Source organism: Chelonoidis abingdonii, chromosome 3, assembly GCF_003597395.2.
Source record: "Chelonoidis abingdonii isolate Lonesome George chromosome 3, CheloAbing_2.0, whole genome shotgun sequence".
Lineage (NCBI taxonomy): Eukaryota > Metazoa > Chordata > Testudines > Testudinidae > Chelonoidis > Chelonoidis abingdonii.
This window is the reverse complement of record NC_133771.1, coordinates 119,281,780-119,302,840: the sequence shown is the minus strand read 5'-3', so window position 1 is coordinate 119,302,840 and position 21,061 is coordinate 119,281,780. Positions and strand designations below refer to the sequence as shown.

Here is a 21,061-nt window from a genome sequence, read left to right as displayed (position 1 = left end):
TAATTAAAAACCTAAATGTAATTTCCCCAGTACTAATTTCCCCTTACTGTTACTCACACATTCTTGTCAACTGTCTGTAATGGGCCACTCTCTTACCACTTCAAAAGTTATTTCTCCTCTCTTGGTATCCTGTTGTTAATTGATTTTGTCTCGTTAGACTGACTTAACACCTGGGAAACCACCCCACATCCTTTCATGTATTTATACCTGCTCATCTTTTACTTCATACAACTGATGAAGTAGGTTCCAGCCCACAAAAACTTATGCCTAAAGAAATTTGTTTGTCTCTAAGGTGCCACAAGGGCTTCCACCTTTTTTTTTTTTTTGCTTATACAGACTAACTTGGCTACCACTGAACCCATCCTCTGTTGTTCACTCCCAGCTTCTGGCAATCAGAGACAAGGGAAACCCAGAGCATGTGGTTCTCCCTGACCATCTTGGGTAATAGCCATTGACGGACCTATCCTCCATGAACTAATCTAATTCTTTTTGGAACCCCATTATAGTTTTTCCCTTCACAACATCCCCTGGAAAAGAGTTCCACAGGTTGACTGTCCATTGTATGAAGAAGTATTTCCTTTTGTTTTAAACCTATTAATTTCATTGGGTGACCCTTTTAAAAAAAAATTGTGTAAGGGAGTAAATAACGCTTCCTTATTCACTTCCATATCATTCACAATTTTCTAGACCTCTATCCTATCCCCCACTTAGTTGTCTCTTTTCCAAGCTGAAAAGTACCAGTCTTTTTAATCTCTCCACACATGGAAACTTAATCATTTTTGTTGTCCTTCTCTCTATCTTTTAAAATTCTAATAAAACTTTTTTGAGATGTGGTGACCAGAACTGCATGCAGTATTCAAGGTGTGGTTGTACCATGGAAATATATAGCGGCACAATGATATTGTGTGTCTGATTAGCTATCCCTTTCCTAATGGTTCCTAATATTGTTAGCTTTTTTCCACTGCTGCTGCACATTGAGTGGATGTTTTCAGAGAACTATCCACAATGGACACCAAGATCCCTTTCTTAAGTGCTAACAGCTGATTTAGATCCCATCATTTTTTAAGTATAGTTGGGATTATGTTTTCCAATATGCATTACTTTGCATTTAATCAACATTAAAATTTCATCTGCCAATTGGTTGCCCAGTCACCCAGTTTTCTGAGATCCCTTTGTAACTCTTTGCAGTCTGCTTTGGATTTAACTATCTGAGTAATTTTGTACCTTTTGCAAATCTTGCCACCTCATTGTTTACCTCTTTTCCCAGATCATTTATGAATATGTTGAACAGCACTGGATCCAGTATAGATCCCTCCATTTTGAAAACTGACCATTTATTTCTACCCTTTGTTTTCTTTTAACTGGTTACTGATCCATGAGAGGCCCTTCCCTCTTATCCCGTGACTGCTTACTCTGCCTAAAAGGCTTTGGTGAGAGATTGTGTCAAAGGCTTTCTGAAAGTCCAAGTATACTGTATCCACTGGATCACCCTTGTCCAAAGAATTCTATTAAAGATTGGTGAGACACGCTTTCCCTCTACAAAAGCAGTGTTGACTCTTCCCCAACAGATTATGTTTATCTGTGTGTCTGGTAATTCTGTTCTTTACTATAGTTTCAATCAATATGGGTCTAGTTGTCTCAAGTTAGGCAAAATAATTTGAAAGTTTTGGCCCCTGTTTGCAATCTGAGGAGATCTTTGATGCATGCAAAAGGCACTACATAGTATCAAATCAACAACAATGAAAAGATTCTGAATAATCCTATCAAAAAATAAGTAATGAAAATGCTACTTACATTGGGCCTCAAGATTTGGTGAGCTCTGACTTTGATTGTGGACTCCCACAAGATGCATATTCTTTTACATCTTCCTCTGTGTGTCTCTTCATGTCTTCCACTGGTTGGCTATGTTCGTCTTCCTTCCTTTCTATATGTGTTTGCTGAACCATATATTTCTCTTGGGTGGCCACAGTCTGCCCTGCTTCTTTTTCCTTTAGCTTTAGTTGGTCCGTTCTTGTCTCTTTGGATAAATCTTCTGAAACACTCGTATCTATCACTGAGTTTTGAGCTGCTAAACTTTCACTTGAAACATCTTCAGGGACAGCTACAATCTTTCCTGAATCCTGAATTTCAACCTCTTTTGACATATCAGAAATTAAGGGCACATCTTCTGTTTGTTCTAGAGCAGCTCGTTTCTCTGTAGACTGTGTTAAAATAGTGTGATTGACTGTACTTGGTTGCTGGAACTCTTGTTCTTTACCCTCTATTGTCTTTTCACCTTTTACAAGAAGCTGCTGATGAGCCTGCACACTTTCCTGAACTTCAGATATATTTATATCTTTTTGATTTCCATCTGTTGATTTAATCTGCTGCTGCGATTCAGATGCCATGCACACAGCAGCTGGCTCTTCTGTTCTTTCAAATTTGTCAACGGCAGTCTGAATTATCTTCAATACAATTTTCGTACTCTCAGATTCTATAGTGACAGGCTGAACAATATCTTTTTCGAATTCTGTGTGGGTTACAGATGGGCTTTCTGTATGTTGAGAAACTAGTTTTTCCCCAGCTTTTTCCCTACACTCTGGCTTCCGTTGCTCCTTCCCCTGGGTTTTGTCATCCACGTAATCTTTTTGGACCAAATCAGGTTGTGTACAGCTTGTTGCTTTCTCAATCATTCCATCCACCATTGCAGCGGTCATCTCTGATACTGACACTGTTGCAGTTTCTTCACCCCTCCTGTCTGCAGCCTCAAATCCTGAATGAGCAATGGTAATATCTTGGACTAGTTCAGGAAATAGTTTTGCAGGCACTGCTGCTAAAGGCTCTAAAGTTTCAGCTGAGGTTTCTGTAGATGTTACAGTTTCTGCAATGATTTGTTCTTCAATTGCTGCAGCTGTTACAGGCACAGATGCTTTTTGAGCCTCAGAGCTTTCAATACTAGGAATGGGTGAGCCAGTATCTTCTAGCTGCACAGCTAAAATCTCTTGCTGCACTGGAGTTGAATAAAGTTTATCACCGCTTGCAAGTTCCAATTTTCCAGATTCAAACAAATCTTTTTCCACTTCCGTCATTAGCTCAAACTTGGTTTCCTCTCGCTGATTGTCATTTGAACTTGTTGCAGTCAGTAGAACTGTTTGTTTGGCTTCCATAGGCTCCTCTTCGTCTCCCTTTCCACACACAGGCAGTTCTTTAGGACATATGTCGCTCTGTAGAGGGGCTCCATTTACAACTGCCCCTGGGTATTCTGATTCTAGGTTAGCTGGCGCATCTTCTACATCATTCTGCATGGGAGCCTCAGCTGCCACTGCTTCAGTGTGTTCTGATTCCAAGGTAAGCACAGCATCTTCTACCGCTGTTTTCACAAGTGCCTCAGTTACCCCACTCTGCATTGCATCCCCAGTTACAATTATCTCTGTGCATTTTGATTCTAAGGAAAGCAGGGCATTTTCCATCTCACTCTGCATAGGGATCTCAGTTCCCTCATTCTTCACGGTGGTCTCTACCGCAGTGATTTCTGTGCATGTTGATTCTAAGGTAAGCATGGAATTGTCCACATCATTCTGCACTGTAGCCTCCTCAGTTACCTTACTCTGCACAGTGGCCTCAGGAGCAATTGCTTCTGTGCATTCGGATTCCAAGAGAAGCAAGGCATTTTGCACCTCACTTTGCATGGGAGCCTCAGTTGCAAGTGCTTCTGTGCATTCTTTTTCTACAATATGCACAGCATCTTCCACCCCATTTTGCACAGCGGCCTCAGTCACATCACTCTGCGCTGGAGCCTCAGATGAAACTGTTTCAGTGCATTCTGCTTCTAAGATAAGCACAGCACCTTCCACCTCTTTCTTCACAGGAGCCTCAGTTACCTCACTCTGCATCACCCCCTCAGTAGCAATTCCTTCCACCTCACTCTGCACAGTGGCCTCAGTGCCCTTAGATTCCAAGGTAAGCATAGCATCTTGCCCCTCACTTTGCACAGAGGCCTCAGTTACATCACTCTGCACTGGAGCTTCAGTTGCAACTGCTTCAGTGCATTCTGAGTCTAAGATGAGCATAGCATCTTCCACCTCATTCTTCACAGGAACCTCAGTTATCCCACTCTGCACAGGGGCCTCATCTACAAGTGCTTCTGTGCATTTTGGTTCTAAGGCCTCCCTGGCATGTTCCCTTTTACTCTGCACTGAGATGTCAGTCCCCTGACTCTGTACGGGGGACTGAGCTGCAGTTGCTTCTGTACGTTTTGATTCTGAAGAGAGCATGGCATCTTCTGCCTCACTCTGCAAAGGGGCTTCTGTTACAGTTACTTTCATGCATTTTGATTCTAAGTTAGGCACCATGTCCACCACTCGCTTAAATTCCTGGGACATCTCAAGCTTTGCTTCATGTGTTTCACTTTCAGATCCATCCACTTCTGGAGCACCTTCATCTGTGATTTCACCTGGAATTACTACTTGTAAATTCATTTTGGCCTCTTCAGTTGAAATTTCTTGTTGTTTTACTACTGTAACATACTCATGCTCTGCTTTGGTAGTTATTGTGACACTACTGTAAAATTCCTCATCTTTCAATTTACCTCTCTCTAGAATCCTTTCTACTTCAGACATTTCTTCATGTCTTTCTATAAACACTTGTTCAGTTTCTTGCCATTGACTTTCATCTGCCAATCTATCCAGACTTTTAGCTTCTTCTGTGTGTTCCTTCATCACTGCACACTTTTCACTCATCTCTGACACTTCCTGTAGAGCACTTCCATCAGCTTCATTTCTGCCTCGAACACTTCCTGCACTTTCCATGTGCTGAATGTCAGCCTCTTCAGGTTCTTCTCTCTTTAAGGACTGTTCAGCCAACACAGTTTCTTTGCATATGACTGTAGCTTCATCTTTCATTTCAGATCCAATTTTCTGCACTGACTGAATTATGACTCCAGTCACAGTTCTTTCACTAATCATCTGTACTTCATCTGATAGCTTCACTCTTTCTACAACTTCCTCAAGAATTTCTTGTGTTTGTTTGTTTAATTCTTTTAAATTTTGCTCAGTCCCTTCTACCTCCTGAACAGGTGTAACTTCTTCTGTAGTATCTGGGGATTCAGTTAACTGTGACACTGCAGAAACCATCTCAGTTGTCTCCTCTGCAAGGGACACTTCTGTTGCTTCTTCACCACAGGAAACTTCTGTTGCCTCTTCCAATGCTGTCAATGCTTCTGATGTTAACTCCAGCTCACTTACTATAGTATCATCACCTATGTCCTTTCTCAACTCTGGCAAAGTTTTAGAAACCACCAATGTCTTTTCTACAACAACTTCAGTTTCAAATATCTGCTCAGTTTGTTCATCATCTTTTTCCTGTTCAGTGGACTCTGTCACAGTAGCGGATATCCATGATGGTGACCTTTCTTCAATACTGGTAACTGCTCTCTCCCCCTCTACAACAGTCACAGTAACTGCATGAACCAGTCCTTCATTAAACTGCTCAATAATTAAGGTATCTTCTAATTTTTCAGCTCTCTTTTCATCTAAAGTTTCTTCCCTTATTGCCTCAGCTTGTGTTGCTTGTTGGGCCTCAATTTTCTCTTGTTCAGCTGCTTCATACTCAGATAAAGGAACAACAGCTGGAACATCAGAGTCTTCTTCATTGGTTTCTCTCATCTCTTCTCCAGCTTCCTCAACACAAACTTGTTCTGGCTTCCCGTCTGACTTTTTCTTCCGACGACCAGGTATTAATTTTTTTAATGAAACCCATGTTTCTTCTTTTCCAGGTTCAATATCTGAAGTAGAATGTTCGATGCTGGAAACTAACACAGATTCTTCAGTTCTCTCTTCCATTTTGGTTTTGGATTTTCTTCTTGGAGTGACTAATCTTTTAAATGATTCCCAAGTTGAAACACCCTCTCCTTCAGATGGACTTCCAGCTTGTTCTGGTGAGGAACTTCCTTGTCCTTGATCACTTTCTTGGGAACTAGTTAGGATCACGTCTGGTGCCGTTTCTTTGCTTTGGCCAACTTCGTCTATTTTTTGGCCTTCTTGAGCAAGCCTCTGTCCTACTTCCTCATCAGAAGAGGAGGATTTCCTAGCTCTTTTCTTAGAGGATCCTACACAAATTAAGGCTTCCCATGATACAGAAGTATCAACCTTTCGTTTTGGCTCTTCTGTGCTTTTTTCTAGCTTCTGCTCCTCACCATTTACTTTAGTTTCTTCCTGATTTTCAGAGACTGCACTTTCAGTAGAAGACAAGGTAGCACTCTTTGCCTTATCAATTTCTTCTTCTTTGTCACTTTCAGAAAGCCTTCTGACACGTTTCTTGGGAGTCACCATCTTTTTAAACGATGCCCAAGGAGTTACACACTCTCTTTTCTTCTCTACATCTGAGATTACTCCTTCTTCAGTTTCAGTGACCTGTGTTGCATCTATGGCTCTCTCCACAGAAGGAGGCTCTGTTGATTCTTCAGGTGAAGAGGCAGAGCTCTCTGCCTTTTGTTCTTCTGGACTTTCTGGGGAATCAGCTAAATGTTGAATTTGTTCTACTTGTTCCCCTGGCTTAGTTTCTTCTCTCTTTCCTTTATGCTTCTTTCCAGAAAGCTTCTTTAAGCCAGTTCCTGTAAAAAGTTTCTTTAGGGGGCTGCCTTGCACTCTGGCTCTTTCTTGTAATGACAATAGTTCAACCTCAGTGGTGATGCCTTCTGGAGACTTACATGCAGCTGCATCTTCAGGGCTTTGTTCTGTTCGCTTGATGTGGTCGTCTACTACTATGCATACTGTTCCTTTGGCCTTTAGTTGTTCCTCAGTGGGTTGAATACTTTGTAGCTCACCATCTCCTTCAACCGATTGTTCAGAAGCTGAAGAGGGCATCTGTTCTCTCTCATTTGTTTTAACCTCTTCTGCCTCTGTAGTGCTAACATGAACTTCTTCCTCTAACTTTTCATCAAAGATTTCAGTTGCCAGTGGAGCTTTTGGTTCAGGTTTCTCAATTTTTTTACCAAAGACTTCTGTTGTCATTGGAGCTATAGGTTCAGATTCCTCTTTAGATTTTTCTAATTTTTCACCAAATATTTCCATGGTTGTGGGAGCTGGTAGTTCAGATTTCTCTTCAAAGTGTATTTCAGTTTTTTCTTCTAAGGATATTTTACATTCTTTCACTGGTTTTGTTTTTTCTTCAGGGGATAGGTCTACTTTTTCTTCAAAGGACACTTCAGATTCCTTGTTTACACTTTCAATGGTCTCTTGTGGAAGTGACTGTTCAGAAGGAACAACAACTTCCTCCTTCAAACCTGCTTCTACTTGGATCTCTGTCACTTCCCTTTCTTGCTCTTCCTTTTCTTTCTCAGTTTTCTCCTTCTCACGTGCTTCCACTGGGATCTCTGCCACGTCCCTTTCTTGCTCTTCCTTTTCTTTCTCAGGAATCTGCTGCTCATCCTCTTTAGGCTTCCTAAAACTTGTCTTTTTCCTAAACCCAGCCCAACCCTGAGTAAAGAATTTTCTTAGTGGTGATGCGGTTTCATTAACTAATCCATTTGTTGGAGACTCTGGTGACTTGCTAGGTTCTTTTTTTCCTTCTGCCTCTTCCTCACTTGGGTTTTCTGCTACCTTTTCAGGAAGAGATTCATCTTTCCACTCCTCATTCTTTGGTTCTTCTTCAATCTTTTCTGCAGGGTGGGTCACCTCACTTTCTGTTGCTTCCTCCACCATTTCTAACTTGACTTCTTTATGATCTCCAGCTCCATTTGCTGCCACTTCTGCTTCTTTTTTTACAGTCAGTAGCTGAACAGGTTCAGACTTTTCAGTCTTATCTTTTTTAACAGTAAACTTGAAACCAACAAATTTAAAAACCTTTTTAAATCCAACATCATTAGACTGAGATTCACTGGGCTGTTCTAGCTCTTCTACTTTTTCTTCTTCTGATGGCAACTGTTCATTAGCTTCTTGAACATCTTTCTGTCTGTCTTCAACACCATCCTTATCAGTTGATTCTGGTGGAATGGCTTCCATATTTTCAGCTAGCTCTTCTTTTACAATCACATTCGCAGGGTCTCTTTGTCCAACTGTAAAGTAAAAATCAGATAGAAACAAATTAGATTTACCATCTTAATTCACTAAAATATGTATTAAAATCGCTTAAAAGATAATACATACTTCAACTTTTAATGCAAATATGAATTTACATTTTAAGATGATCTTGTAAAATATGAGTTCCAGTAGTATGGTGGCACCTCTTAGGTCTTCTGATTAGGTTTATAATAGCTGCAGATAAACCCTTAGTTTCCCCCTCATCTGTAAGAGGTGAAGAAAATCATATCTGGATTGGTCTTGTTGCTTGACAGAAGGCTAATTCAGAACATTCTAGGCTCACTCTCATTCTTTCTGGGCAACTGAAGTTCAAGAGTATAAAACAAACTTCAATTCTCAGATTTTGTGTGTAACAGCTGTTCACTTCAGTAATGCCTCTACTTAGGAGATACATATGACATTAGTAATTTTTTCTGAAGCAGATGCTCAACCTCATTCCCAGTTAGGAGTAGAGCATAGCATCAAGAATGAAAGCACCAATCCTGCAAATTCACCCTGAGATCTTAAAATCAAACTGGGTTCTTTCCTTTTCCACACATTGCCAGTACTGAAATGTTTTGACGGCTAGATCTTATCTACTCACTAGTGCAACAGGTCATCAAATCAGTGAGGTTGCAGAAGTGTAAAAAGAATACAGTTTGGCTTGCAGAATCAAAGCTGGTGATGATGCATGAGAAGGCAAGAACCCAGTTTTAATCTCAGATCCTAGCAGCTTTATCTCTGCTTAGCTGCTCCCTGGGTGCTGCTCTAGTGGCTTTTGCCCCCACTAGAGCAGTGCCCCAGTGAAGGCAGAGGACATCTGATTTAAAAAATACAATAGTGTGGGGAGGGAAGGAAAAGAGAACAAGTACACGCCATCTGTAATGCATGTCTTCTGGTGCAGTGGTGCTGGTTATAGTATTGGGTGGAGGATCGACCAGGATCTTCCTGTTCCCTACCACTCTCAGGTCCATGCGCAGGAGTGGGAGTACAAGCCCCAAGGAAACTAGTCATTCCATCTCCCTCCCTGTGCAGGTATGGTAGAATGCAACAGAATGCAGTGTCTTCCAACCTCTTCTTACTCCCCTGCACTGCCAAACAAATCACAATTTAGCTCTAAATAAAAATACAGACTAGAAGATGTTTCTTTTTTCTCCCTCCACAAGAGATTTTCCAAAGCCTTATAATTAAAAAAAAAAAAAAAAAGTAAGATTCAAACTTTTTAGGTTAGTTTCTACTTACAATGAACCTTTCTTCACCACATGCCGACACCTGCTTCTGTGCATGTCAGTCTGAGCCCCCCCTTCCTGCTTTCCTACAGATCGTCAAAGGGGGCAAATCTCATTACAGGTTTCCTGCTAAGATCATTTGGCCTGTAGGTGGAGACAGTTTGTACTCTATGTAAGGCATAAACTAATCAGAATTCTAATAGGCACTGTAGTCTTTCTGGATGAGTCCCAGGGTTCTTGATTTGTATAGTACATTATAGTTGTTTTGGCAAAATGTGCCAATGACTGTGTCCTTATTAGTATATTGCCAGGACGGTTAGCAACAACCCAAGAGAGACAGCAATTGTGAACTTAAATGCTGTATGCACTCTAATGTTTAGAGCATAAGATTATGTTAGTTACCCTAATGGCCAAATGCACTTAGGAGGAAAAATAAAATGAAATGGCATTGGGGGGGAAAGGGGGAGGAGGAGGGATTTGGAATGTAAGTAAAAGGAAAAGCTCAGAGACTCCAAAATGCACACAGAAGAAATGAATGCAGGAATGCATTGAGTTCCACTCACAACGACTAACTTATGACAGTTAAAATTATTGAATTCCATATAAATCAATATAGACCTTGTGCTGACCCTGCTGTTGCTAAATGCAGACAATACTAACTTATAACTATTTTGCTTTGAAGAAACGCAGTTACACAGAGTAAGTTGCAAACAACAAATTTCAACCCTGGTCCTCCAAGCAAATAGAGACTATAGATCCTTGCACCTGTGAAGGGCAACTGGCTTCACTGGGGCAGGAGTGTCACAAAGGTGTACCTGTCTGCATCCAATTGTAGGATCGGGGTTATATTGTATAAAACCCACTCAAATAATGAATCTATGAAACTTCCAACAGTTTAACCCTGAGGGAGGGCCTCGGCGCTCATATTCAAGAAGGATCAATGAATTTTGAAGGTATTTTTAAAAAGTGAACTAGCTCAGAATATTTCATATTAGTAGTAGCATGTTGATATTACTGGTATTTATTAAGGTAGTTCTGTAATAACTCTCACGAGATGAAAATGAAAATACTAAGTAAGAGACAATAAGAGAATCAAATGTTGTAATTATGTGAGCACACAACTATATAAAAGTCACTGGCAAAGAAAAATTAAAGCAAATATAGAAATAGTTACAAGGAATTCTCTTTTTGGAAGAAGTTCACATTTTATTTTCTGAATCAACTATACATTTTTGTTTTAAACTTATTTCATGACTACAGTAGGGTTGCCAGTTTTGGTTGGAAGTATTCCTGGTGGTTTCATCACAACATAATCTTTAATTAAGTATTAAATCATTAGTCCTGGAGACTCCAGGACAATCCTGGAGGGTTGGCAACCAAAGACTACAGGAAAAACATCCAAACCAGGCAATAAGAGCCTTATATTACCTCTGTGGTATACAGAAACTATAGACTAAAGTGAAAAATAAAAAGCACCATACGAACCCATAATCCTAGAAGAACATACTAATTAAGTCAAATATTTAAGTGTTAAATCACAGCTAATCTGGTGACTCAAGTATAAAGCTCTACTATTAGGGAGACCAAAACTGAAGGCTGCTTGTCATGAGATTTGGGACAGTGTCAGGGACATGAAGAAAGTTCTTAACCTTTAGAGAAGATTTAAAGTAAATTACAATAATCACTCTTAGGATAGTCACTGCTTCCAGCATTTGATTACTGGGAATTTTTCCAGCTGGAATTCTAAAACTGTTTACTGCCTAGAAGTGGTAGTTATACAAATGACATTCTTTATTTTTATAGTATGTTGAGAGAGATGTTTTATTTGCTTGTAGTCTGCCATGGTTTTCACACCCATATTCACTAATTTCTTAAAATAACATGAAAGGAATAAAATAAAAGAGATATATGAATGCTAAATGACAAAATCTGACCCTGGAGAAGGTAAGCTGAGTTATCGCATCACAACTAACCACTGAAACTAAGAAAATTACTTATCTATACTGCTTGATCTCTGAAGGTAAGTTACGTGAATAGATTCCTGACTCCTGGAAACTCAAACTTCCAGAAGTTATTTTGTGGAGATTAACTAGAAAAAAAAATGGGCCTCGTATAGTCATTTATACTAGTGTAAAGTGGGTATAAAACAGAATCATGCTGTTTGAGTTAGTATTTTGCATGCGGGAAAATGATTATTCAAGGTGTTGGACACTAGATGCTGGCTTCAAATTTTTGAAAAAAAATATGACCGCATTGGCATAAGTTGCAAAAATTCCACTCCCCAAAATCCATCAAAGCCACCATAGCAACATTTAAATATTTAATGGACAGGACAGTCAGAGCACTCCCAGCTTTACTCAGAAGGGTCAGATTGACCCTAGATTCTTACTAGGAGATTGAGTTCAAGCAATGATTTAGAGAAGTATGCAAAGAAATCAACCTAGTGGGGTAAGGCAGATATTCTAGGTAGGAAGCAGGAATTTCTCTTACTCAGCATGTCTTAATATGACCCTGAAGCTGTAAGCATGCCAAGGAGCAAAATGAGAGATGCAATTAGACCAGTGCTTCAACTGGAGACAGGGAAGGTAGTAGTGACTCTGCTCTCCTTCCCACCCACTGAGGCTGCAAGTGACTCCAAGTTTCTCTTTTCCCATCCTAAATCTCCCCTTCAGAGCTGTAACCATCACCCCCATTTTGCTTTTATTTTCCACCTTTGAAAACATTCTCTTTTCCAATCACCTCCTCAACTTCAAAAACTAAATTAAACTCAAATTCTGAAGATAGCTTAACTTCTCCACCTTTACAGCAAATTTCAGTTTGCTGGACTTGGTAGGAGGGGTAGTTCTGGCTCATCTCACTACTGTCAGAGAGTCGAGACTGGTAAGTCTCATGATTGTCCCAGATCTCTCTCAAGCTTGGAGATATAGCAGAAGAGCTGGGACTATCTTGAAACCCTGGACACATGGTCAGTAGCATGTACCCCTTTTAGCCAGCTCCTCCCAGCTATCATCCCAACAATACCTACTTCCTCTCCCCACTTCTATACCATCAACTCCATACTCCTGCTGCTGCAACAGGGTGAAAGAAAAAAAAAGTGTTGATACAAGTTATTAGAAGTTTGTCATCCCTGACCAAAAAAACCACACATCAATCCCCAATTCTAAATAATTTTCTTGAGGTAAGCATGATGCTGCACTGGTGTCAAATGGAACAAAAACTGGTTAGATCACTCCTGATCCAGAGTAATGCTGAAGATCGTTAGAATGGTAAATTTTTCAAATCCTGACACCTACTACTCTGAGAACTCTCTCTATTAATTAGAGGTAGATCCTAAATTAAAGTACAATGGAAGGGACAAGTTATACTGCAAGATCCAGGGGCTACAGATGTGAGGCAGCCAGCACACTGCTATTGGGAAGTGAAACGGGCTGGTATTTCTATTAGACTATTTTCCCTGAACCAGATCTGCATTTGGGTAAAAAAAAAATCTTGTAAAACTTGAAAATCCATTTCTGCTTAGCTCCTGTGAAAAAATTTCTGTCCCTTCCCCTCCCTAGCCTCTCCTGGCTTGTATGAAAGTGACCAGAAGGTGGGGGAAGCACACCATTACTCTACCGCTCCCTTCCCTGGTATGATGATGTGACTAAGTGAGGGGCAAATAGGAGTCACAGTGGAGTTTATTTTTTTTGTAGTAATTGATATTTTATTAATAATTTATGTATATCACAGTAGCACCTCAAGGTCCAAGTCAGGTCTGGGTCCATTGTGCTAGGCACTGAACAGATTTGTAGTGATTGACAGTCCTTGCCCCAAAACAGTTTATTATCTAAAAGGTGAGACATCACAGTGAGGTGAAACAAACCAATGACTAGGAGGGAAGGATGCCTGGATAACAACAAGAAGAAGATATTTTAGTATAGACAGTAGCAAATTCCATGCTCATTTCACAACTAAACTTACATTTAAAAAAACCACCACCACCACACCATTAAGGCCTCCTTACTCACATCCTCAGTGTCCAAGAGGCAAATGGATTTTTCAAGCCTTTGTCTAAATGGGAAGGGGAAGAAGTTGTTTGGACTGTTTTATGGTGGTGTTTCTTCTAGTCTAAGTAGTAGTATTCTATGGGCCGGTCTACACTGACAATTCTGCGGCAGTACTGCTGCACCACTGTAGTGCTTCAGTGAAGATGCTACTATTCTCCCCTCTGCAGAGTTAATCCACCTCTACAAGAGGTGGTAGCTATATTGACTACTGACAGGAGTCGACACAGTAGCTGTCTACAGCTGGGATTAGGTCAGTATAACTGCATTGCTCAAGGGTGTGGATTTTTCACACCCCTGAGCAACGTAGTTATAAAGATGCACATTTATACTGCAGAACTGGCCTAAGTAGATGAAGATTTTATCTGATGGAAGTTGGACTATAACAGTAATGAGTTTTCACTAGACCACTACCACATGCTCCTTCTTACTATCTTAAACAACAGATCTAGTGTTTTAGAAATCAGTTTTATCCTTAAATTACCAATTTTAAATCTCTACTATACTAAATTCACAGATATCTGATCAGTTGAATGTTATAACCACAACATTTATCAATTTACTGTACGGCAATCTCATTAGTTTCTACCGATCAACTTGATATATATAGGTCCTAAACATTACTAAAATATTGCAGCTATCTCTGCCAAGTTGCACTATTAAATACACTGTCCTAGTCAGGGAACACTATTGCTAATCTCAGACTCACAAATTTAATGTCAGCTAGGCTGGAAGCAGAATATCTGCAAATATATTGGTTTTATTGAGGAAGAAAGAAACTTGTTTTTCAAAATAAAAACATGAAAGCCACAATATAAAAAACCCTCTCTTCATAATCTAGAACAGGGATTGGCAACTGTTGGCATGTGGCCCACCAGGGTGGCCAGTTTATTTACCTGCTGTGTCTGCAGGTTTGGCGTATCGCAGCTCCCACTAGCCGCAGCTCGCTGTCCCAGGCCAATGGGGGATGCGGGAAGTGGTGGCCAGCACATCCCTCCGGCGTGCCGCTTCCCACAGCCCCCATTGGCCTGGAGTGGTGAACCACAGCCACCGTGGCACGGCAGGTAAACAAACCGGCCCAGCCCACCAGGGAGCTTACCCTGGTGGGTCACATGCCAAAGGTTGCCGATCCCTGATCTAGAATCTAACAACTGTATCATCCACAACTGTGTCAGCAGTTTTGTTTTGTATTACATTAAACTAGTTTCCTAAGCAGAAAAACCTGTAGTAAAGTGATAAATCAATGGCTACCAGTCCCTCAATGCATGTCTTCAATCTCCAGCCAGCCCCAGAATAAACTGTTTGATACATGCACGGACTTTCAGAAACTACCAAATTTACTCATCTGCAGTGCAGCACCTTACCTTGCTAACTAGCTTGGTGATTCCAAGTTGTGCAGCTTCCAATATATTAACTTTGGGAAGTACAGTGACTTGCTCTAGAAATTACTTAATATCCTTTATTAAGATCATGTAATTCTACCATATTTGTCAGAATATTGTTTAGTTAATATTAGATATCTTGTGTATTTAGATGAATACGTTTGGATTATATAACAAATCTGACATTGAGAGCAGAGGAGACTGGGGGCGGGGGGAGGATTTCCCCCTCCCCAACACCTTGTTTTGGGAATTCAGTGCTGGTGACAGGTGATAACTTGACATCCCTGGAAGTCCTTTATTTATTCACAGGTCAGGCACAATAAGCATGACCAATAGCAATGCAAGCTAGCCTTATTACTGTGCTATTAACCCACACATGCAGGAACCACTTCCCAGAGTGAGAGGTTTATTTAGCACTTCCATCCATTAAATTCTTCTTGATGTTGCCAGCCAAGGAGCCAAATAGCACCAAACGTTACAGTAATTGCAGTCATATAGAAGTCTGTTCTCTAGAAGTAAGATGAGACCACACTCATTTCACATAGGCTGTCAAACAGCCATCAAATGGCAGCAGCTTTTGGTCACCACCAAGCTGCGCTAGATTTGAAAGCCAAGAAATTTTATTCTGAGATGACGTTTCTATGACCAATGGAAGGCATAATAGACCTTTGAGAAAATTACATCAGTGGAGGAAGGGATTACACTTGTGTTCGCATTAGCACTTACAGGAATTACATACCTGCATGAACTCCCATGCATTGACAAAGACAGAGAGAATCCTATACTTATATGCAAGTTTTGCAATATTCAGTAAAACAAAAGGGTCACCCAGAGCTTAATTTGTAATGAAAGAGGTGCCAGGCTCAAGCAATTAGGTGCTGGGGCTATGAACTGCCACGCCTAGAGATGCCAAGGCTCAGCCCTGGCACTCCCACTGAAGCATCTGGCACTGGCCATTGTCGGAAGACAGAATACTGAGCCAGACAGACCATCGGTCTGACCCAGTATGGCCATTCTTATTTCTTACATTAAATCAATGCAAATTCTAGTTTTCTTAAAAAACTAGACAAAAAACCCCTTCCAAACAAATACTTAAAGAGTTTAGACAATCTGCCTTCTTGTGACCACTGCACTACCTATTTGCATCTCTCTCCTTTCCCTTGCTCTCCCCACCCATAAATTTGAGACAGGACCATAGGCCAAGAACCTATGTTAGAAGAAGAGGCCACAACAGATAGAGGGTTATGCCTCCCTAGAGCTGAACCTGTTAGGCCAAAGCCACCTAAACCTGCTCTCCCTCCCAGCAGAGGCAGACTCTCACTTACCTCCGCCCACCTTGAATGATGACAAGTAGGTGGCGCTGGTCCTGCTTTGGATGCATCTAGAGCAGGGATGGGCAAACTTTTGGCCCCGAGGGCCACATCCCAAGCTTTTGCCCAAGGTTGTTTCAGAGTCCCAATGAATCAATCCATAGTGAAAACAATGCCAGAGGGATTTGGACACTCAGTTGTCAGCCAACTCCAGACAGCGTGACAGTTAATATCCATCAAACCTGAGCTTATATTTGTCCACAGTTTGATTATTCTTGACATTTAAAGGAAAATAGCTGGAATTCCCTGCAGTTATTGAAAAGATGCCAAATAACTGAATGTATCCGCTCTTCCATCTGTGAGTGGAAGACAAATCTGCAGGAAATCAAGAACATTTTTTTTTTTTTGGAGAAAAAGTATCTCCAAAAGGAATGAAAATGGCTGCTGGTAATTTTTCAGCTGCCACTTCCTACCTTAACATTTGAGCTCCTCCCTGCCAAAGAAGCAGCAAAGTAATTATGCGTGCATACAAAAATGCCACAGTTTAAAGTAGCTAAGTATCAAAATACACATTTCCACATTAAAAACTTTGCCAGCACGCTTCATGACAGGTAGGTCCTTTCCCTCAGACTGCAGAATTGAAACACCAGACAATTACCACGTTGTTGAAAAGAACAGCAGATGGCAGTACAGCAACATTTTTACAGCTATCACTATAGTTTATTAGGCACACATTTGCCTCTCTTGAAGTTCATGGTATACAAAAATAGGTAATATCAAGATTTAAGTATCATTAATGGTTTGCCAAATTACATTAGCCTTAAGTTAATATACTTAGGCTTTGTTTGTTTCTTTGGGGTGTGGGGAAAGATCCTTGAGCAATGAATCTGAAATGACAGATAACATGTATACAAGAGGACATTAAGAGTGAAATCCTGGCTCCATTTAAACCAATGAGACTTGAAGTCAATTATTCTACCAGACCCCTGATATTGTGTAAGAGGTGAAATTAAGAAAGGATGAGAATGTGCATTCCTTTGCTCTGTAGATCTGACTGGAATGCTAAGAATACACAAAGAAAAATAGATTAAAGTCAAATGGCCACAACTTCGGGACAAATAGTGCTCTTCACCAGACATTTGGATAAATGCAGTAATTCTGCCACAAGGCACAAAGGGTAAAATTTTCAAAACTGCCTAAGTCACATTTTCAAAAGTGACATAAGCTTCTAATTCCCTCTGGAAGAGACTACATCTTTGTGCATTGACAGTGCATTGTGGATATAATTGGAATACAAAAACAAACAAACCTAAAAATACATCTACATGATCCCAAGTAATGAACTAGGGAGAAAAAGGTAGTATTCATACCCACATTTAATAGCCCAGTGACAACTGCTTATTCAACAATTGGAATCTCTAATTGTAATTGTATTTATCTGACAAGTAAAAAATCTTCCTTTTAATTGCAAACACTCAGGACTATCCAACCTTATCAAACTCAAAGTCTAACATCCAGTAACATCCTTGCCCCCAAGGAGATTTTAAGTCATTAAAAGTTCAAACTGAGTAATTTGCAAGGGCAGGAATTGGGGTAAAACACTTCTAAAAGAATCTGGGATTACTCTCCCTTTGGGAATGTATGTCTTTTGTAGACTTCAGTGCATTCCACGAGCAAAAATATTTATCTGAGAATCCTAGGTAGGAAGGGCTTAGCAATGGTCTGAGTGCAATTAACTTTACCAGACACAGGTAACTCACTGTCTCTCTAGCCCCCAGTGAAAAATGAATATTGAGAATAAGTGATTTATTGATTTTTCTGGGTTTTTAACTCTTAAAAATTAAAGCCATTCCATTCACGTGCTGAGAGGAAACAAGAAAGAAACCAAAACAATCTACGAAAAATCTCTTTCATTCATTCTTTGCCCTAGAAAGCATACTTCAATTAAGTCATTTCCACAAAACTATACAGTTTAACGGGAAGCTTGTCAAAGTATGAGTGGAATTTCCCAAAGGGAAAAGGGTTGGGCTCTTCAAATACGAGGCATGTATCAGATATTTGAAAAATGATTAGTAAAATGAGGGGAAAACAACCTGTGACAACAGAAGTCATTTAATATTGCTATAGTTTAAGATCTAACAGTGTTTCCATTATAAAAACCTCAATTTCAGGTGGCAAGCAGCAAATGAGGGAGCGGACTGGTCCTTCCCCTCCTGCTCTTCCTCCCTCTTCCTAATAAGACCTTTCAGCCTTCTCTAACTTAGCTGTATCCTCTAATCACCTCCAAAAGTGCCTACTTACCCTCCAAGCCCTTGTTTACACTGCAAAGTTTTAAAACACTTGAACATGGTTCTGAAGAACCAAGTCAGCTAATATGAAGCTGAATATGATTTGTCCTGGTCCACAATGACCACTAAGTTATATGCAGCATGGCGTCAGCTAACTTAATTCTTCACAACCATGTTCTGGTAATGTTTTGTAGTGTAGACAAGGCCCAAAGTATGTGTCTACACAGGGATAAGAACCCCACAGCTGGCCGTAGGGTTGCAAACTTTCTAATTGCACAAAACCAAACACCCTTGCCCTCAACCTTCTCTGAAGCTCCCCTCCTTCTGTCGCTTGCTCTTCCTCACCCTTACTCACTATAACTGGGCTGGGGCAGGGGGTTAGGGTGCAGGGCAAGGGTTCTGGCTTGTGGTGTGGGCTCTGGGCTGGGGACGGGGACAAGGAGTTTGGAGTGAGCGGTTCAGGAGGGGGCTCGGGGTGAGGCCAAGACGTTTGGAGTGCTGAAGGGGGCAAGGACTCGGGTGGGGGTATGGACTCTGGGGATGAGGCATTTGGGATGCAGGAGGGGGTTCCAGGCTGGGGCCAAGGGGTCTGCAGTGCGGAAGTGGGCTCAGGGCTGGGGCAGCAGGGGGTGCAGGCTCTGGATGGGAGTTTGGGTGCGGGAGATGGTTCCGACCCAGGGCAGGGTGTTGGCGTGCAGGGTCTGTGGGGGAGTTTGGGTGCAGCAGAGGGTTCAGACCTAGGGCAGAGGGTTGGGGTGCAGGTTCTGGCTGGGTGGCACTTACTTCAGATGGCTCCCAGCCAGTGGCAGAATGGGGCTAAGGCAGGCTCCCTGCTTGCCCTGGCTCCACCCTGCCCCCAGAAGCAGACAGAATGTCCAGCACCTAGGTGGAGGCACGGCCAGGTGGGTCTTTGTGGTTTGTGCTGCCCACACCTGCAGGCACCGCTTCCACGGCCACCGTTTCCAGCCAATAGGAGCTGCAGAGCTGGTGCTTGGGGTGGGGGCAGCACAGGGAGCCTCTCTGATCACCACTGTGCCTAGGGGTTTCAGAGACATGCCAGCCGCTTCCAGGGAGCTGCGTAGAATCAGGGCAGGCAGGGAGCTGCCCGGGTCCCTTTTTGACCAGGCATTCTGGTGGAAAACCAGACCTTTGGCAAACCTAGCTGGCCCTTAGTCAACTGACTAAGTTCATGGATTTCAGGTTGTGGGGCTGGGGGGGAGAAGGGGAGAGGGAAGAGAATTGCTCGGTAAATGTATACTGCCTTGGACTGGCATCTGAGCTCTGGGACTCTTCTGCAGCTGGAGCTTGAGCTAGCCTGAGCCCAAACATTTATACAGCAGTTTTTAGCCTAGCAGCCTGATCCCTGTATGCCTAACTCAGCTGACCTGGGCCTGCCGTGGTCGTGCCACAGGTCTTTTATTCCTGTGACAGTGTGCCCAAAGAGGTTGGAAAGCATCATGCTCTCTCCATCAGCCTCCCCAATCTGCAGTGCTTGAAGCAACATGCTTGCTCTTTCTCAGACTGAAACCCTGCCTTCCCTGATGATTTGCAGATCGAAGGAGGAATCAGTAAAGGACTGAGAGCATGTTGGGAATGCAGATTGGAACTGGAGGTGCCAGAGGCAGGAAGGGCAGCAGGAACAAGTATAGTATATTCTAGGCAAGAATCTTGACCTAGATCAGCCTCCTAGAAATTAGAAATTGTCCCTCCACAAGGCCCCCACAAGGCCTTCTAACAGCTCTCGTTAACCCTTGCTAAGTGTTGGACCCTAAGAATTAACTATTGTCTCAAAGGGTTAAATTGGTTCTTTAGTTTTGAAAAACTAGAGGTACAGAAAATATATGCAAGTTTACCAATTTGGGTTCCTTTTTAGTATTCTTAAAACCCAAATACACAGTTTAACAAGAAACTTAAACAGAATCAGTTGCTTTTTCTGTTTTAAAGATCAAGTGCTGAGTCTGACAGATGCAGGACTGCTGTTCATAAAGACATTGCTTTATATATATGGTAATCACTTACAAAGTGTTTTTACTTCTAATTTTTAATACTATCCTTCATACCATGCAAAGAAAAAGAATCCATTAATTAATGTCTGTAAAATGCTTGAAAGATAAAAATAGAGTTGTATACTTATTATGAAAGCTACAGACATGTAGTAAGAATTTATGAATAAAATTTCTAAATGTAGTTTGTGGGCTGTGTAATAAGCTTTTCAAAAGTGCTAAAGTAATTTTATAATAATTAGAGCTTTCAAGGCCATTTGGATTAAATACCTATCCCTCATTTCAATACTTCATTAAATGAAAGTTAGAAAAAAAAATGAGTACAAAAAGTGTACATTCAAATTCCTTTAAAACAAAATAGTAGTAGCAGCAGCAGCAGCTAAAGATGGAAGTCAAATATTTAGGATGAGGGCTGAAACTATCTTTACCTCAAACACCCCACATGCCACACATGTACAATGTATGCTGCTGGAGTGACAAGAACATGGGCCATAAGAACATGGGTCATCTCACACAATGCATCAGCTCAGTACTTACCCAGAATGGTTTCGCTCTTTACTGCTCTCATGCCTAAATCAACCCAATTGAATGGTTTAGTCTGTACTCTAATAAAACTACAAGGGCACAGTAGTATTTTATGTGGGCTTTAAGGAGCAAGGATGCTTGATTTTACAAACTTTTATGGTAGCTAGGAGTCCAGGGGATAAGAATTTATTTTCAGTTATATGTTGCTGCTGAAGTATTGATACAACATTAAGATTTTAATACAT

General features: G+C 41.2%; 1 protein-coding gene across 2 annotated transcripts in view; it reads right to left on the bottom strand.

Annotated features, from left to right (window-relative positions):
- Window positions 1-21,061, bottom strand: part of AKAP12 (A-kinase anchoring protein 12) — a 141,593-nt gene that overhangs the window by 7,428 nt on the left and 113,104 nt on the right. For both annotated transcript variants that reach the window (XM_032782455.2, XM_032782456.2), the window contains one exon: window positions 1,795-8,032. In XM_032782455.2, the coding sequence (XP_032638346.1) occupies window positions 1,803-8,032 (6,230 nt within the window). In that variant the 3' untranslated portion in view covers window positions 1,795-1,802. The remainder of the gene's footprint in view (window positions 1-1,794; window positions 8,033-21,061) is intronic.